Here is a 1,653-nt window from a genome sequence, read left to right as displayed (position 1 = left end):
TCAAGTTTGCGTAAATTCACAAATATATGACAGCAGCTTGTCACACCAATGATCAGCCCAACGGAAATCAAAATCTCTCCAAATCATCACGCCATGCTGTGTCAGAAGTCCATCTGGCTGTGGGTATGGTTCCATGTACCAATCAGTTATTGGCATAGCTTGATTTGGTTTACTCAGCCATTCCAAATCACCCTCATTGTTGAAATTATAACCTCCGATCCAGTATCCATTTACTGAAAAGAAAGATTGTCTTCATTATCGTGTAGTAACTCTATGCGTAATCATTTGTTAAATATCATTTGTCATATTTTGATTTTTTTTTTGTCATAAGACAAAGCTTATTTTAAATTTTGTTAGCAGTTTCATATCTCATACTGACCAATTATTTGTGTGAAAATTGATATAAAACACTGAATCTAAAAGGTCACAAAATATAAGGACAATATGTAGTAACTGTTCCCTTATTTAACCAGAATATCAACACAATAAATATGGTCCAATTAATGTACATTACAGAAAAGCCACTTGATGTCTTTTTTGCCATTTAATTGCCTATAAAATGTTCAGTTTGTTATAACATCTATAGTGTATATTTCCATATATATGTCCAAAAGTGTTCATTTCCATATATATGTCCGAAAGCATAAATCTTGTTAACGGGTTATTTTAGATTTGATAAATTTGGTTTTTGGTTTAAAAAAAAATTAGGACAGTATGACGGTTTGCTTCTTGTTGGTAGTGTAATGAACTGTTCATCGCTTGCATTATAAAGTCAATTTAAAATTGAATAAAGTTTTGTTCTAGACTCGATTCGATTAGATGAACAGCTTTTCAAATATAACCAACTGTCAATATGAAGACCGTTGAGTTGCTGTCTCCCTAAGGTTGACCGCACTAATATATAAATATATACCTTAAAAACAGGTACTTGAGGCTTTTTGCTTAATGTTTATTTCATTTTCATGTGCATTATCAAAACCAGGACCTTTCTCAAACTCGCGAATTTAATACCACTTTTCTTTCGGGACAGCACAATGCTTTTTTGAATGAAATTCCTATAAGTTTGACACATAATACAACATGTTCTTCTTCTTTTATATTTAATACAATATAATATGTCGAACCTGGTTTTAAAATCAATGTGCGTTCTCTAGCCTATTAATAGATAATTACATTCTTTATTAAAACGCGTCTTATGTTTTATACTTTCTGCTGACTTTTATGTATTATGTTGGTAGGCAGCTGTTTTTGTGTATATCTTATACGATTTGTGTTTTCTTTCTTATATCTTAACAATTATATCTACCTCCAGAACTTAGGGTCATCACGTCATTCTTAATAAACTCATTCTCTTCTTGTATTTCTAGTTCAACCAGTTTTCCACCAAGGGCTTGACAGCTTTCCTTAATGAAAATAAAGATATCTGCAAAATATCTTTTACCATGTGACATTCCTTGCAATTTTCATACAAAACTGTATTAATTGAAAGAATTCCAGTACTTCTTATTCTTACAGCACAGTTGAAGATTTTGCAAGTTACAACCAAAATCGTATACCGAAACTGTATTTTGTACTATTAGCTGAGTGAATTTAAAAGGCCTAGATCATTTGATCTGATTTGCAATGGCATACACCTGTTGGTCAAAGGTCTAA

General features: G+C 31.7%; 1 protein-coding gene across 1 annotated transcript; it reads right to left on the bottom strand.

The window, feature by feature from the left end:
• LOC139483273 (uncharacterized) lies at nt 1–1,451 on the bottom strand. The gene is made up of 2 exons (XM_071267303.1): nt 1,307–1,451; nt 1–233 (listed from the first exon to the last, which is right to left on the bottom strand). Exons 1-2 carry the CDS (start codon nt 1,449–1,451, stop codon nt 1–3), a joined length of 378 nt encoding a protein of 125 aa, XP_071123404.1.
• Between the last annotated feature and the right edge of the window lie 202 nt (nt 1,452–1,653).

Source organism: Mytilus edulis, chromosome 7, assembly GCF_963676685.1.
Source record: "Mytilus edulis chromosome 7, xbMytEdul2.2, whole genome shotgun sequence".
Classification (NCBI taxonomy): Eukaryota; Metazoa; Mollusca; class Bivalvia; order Mytilida; family Mytilidae; genus Mytilus; species Mytilus edulis.
Note: the sequence above shows the minus strand (reverse complement) of the source record. Positions and strands in the feature narration are given on the sequence as shown.

Bases quoted from the DNA above. Each gene is read 5' to 3' on its own strand.
- LOC139483273 (XM_071267303.1), bottom strand. From the start codon at position 1,451: ATGTCACATGGTAAAAGATATTTTGCAGATATCTTTATTTTCATTAAG. The intron at 234-1,306 runs GTAGATATAATT...CTTTCTTTTCAG, and splicing joins GATGACCCTAAGTTCTGGAG to TAAATGGATACTGGATCGGA.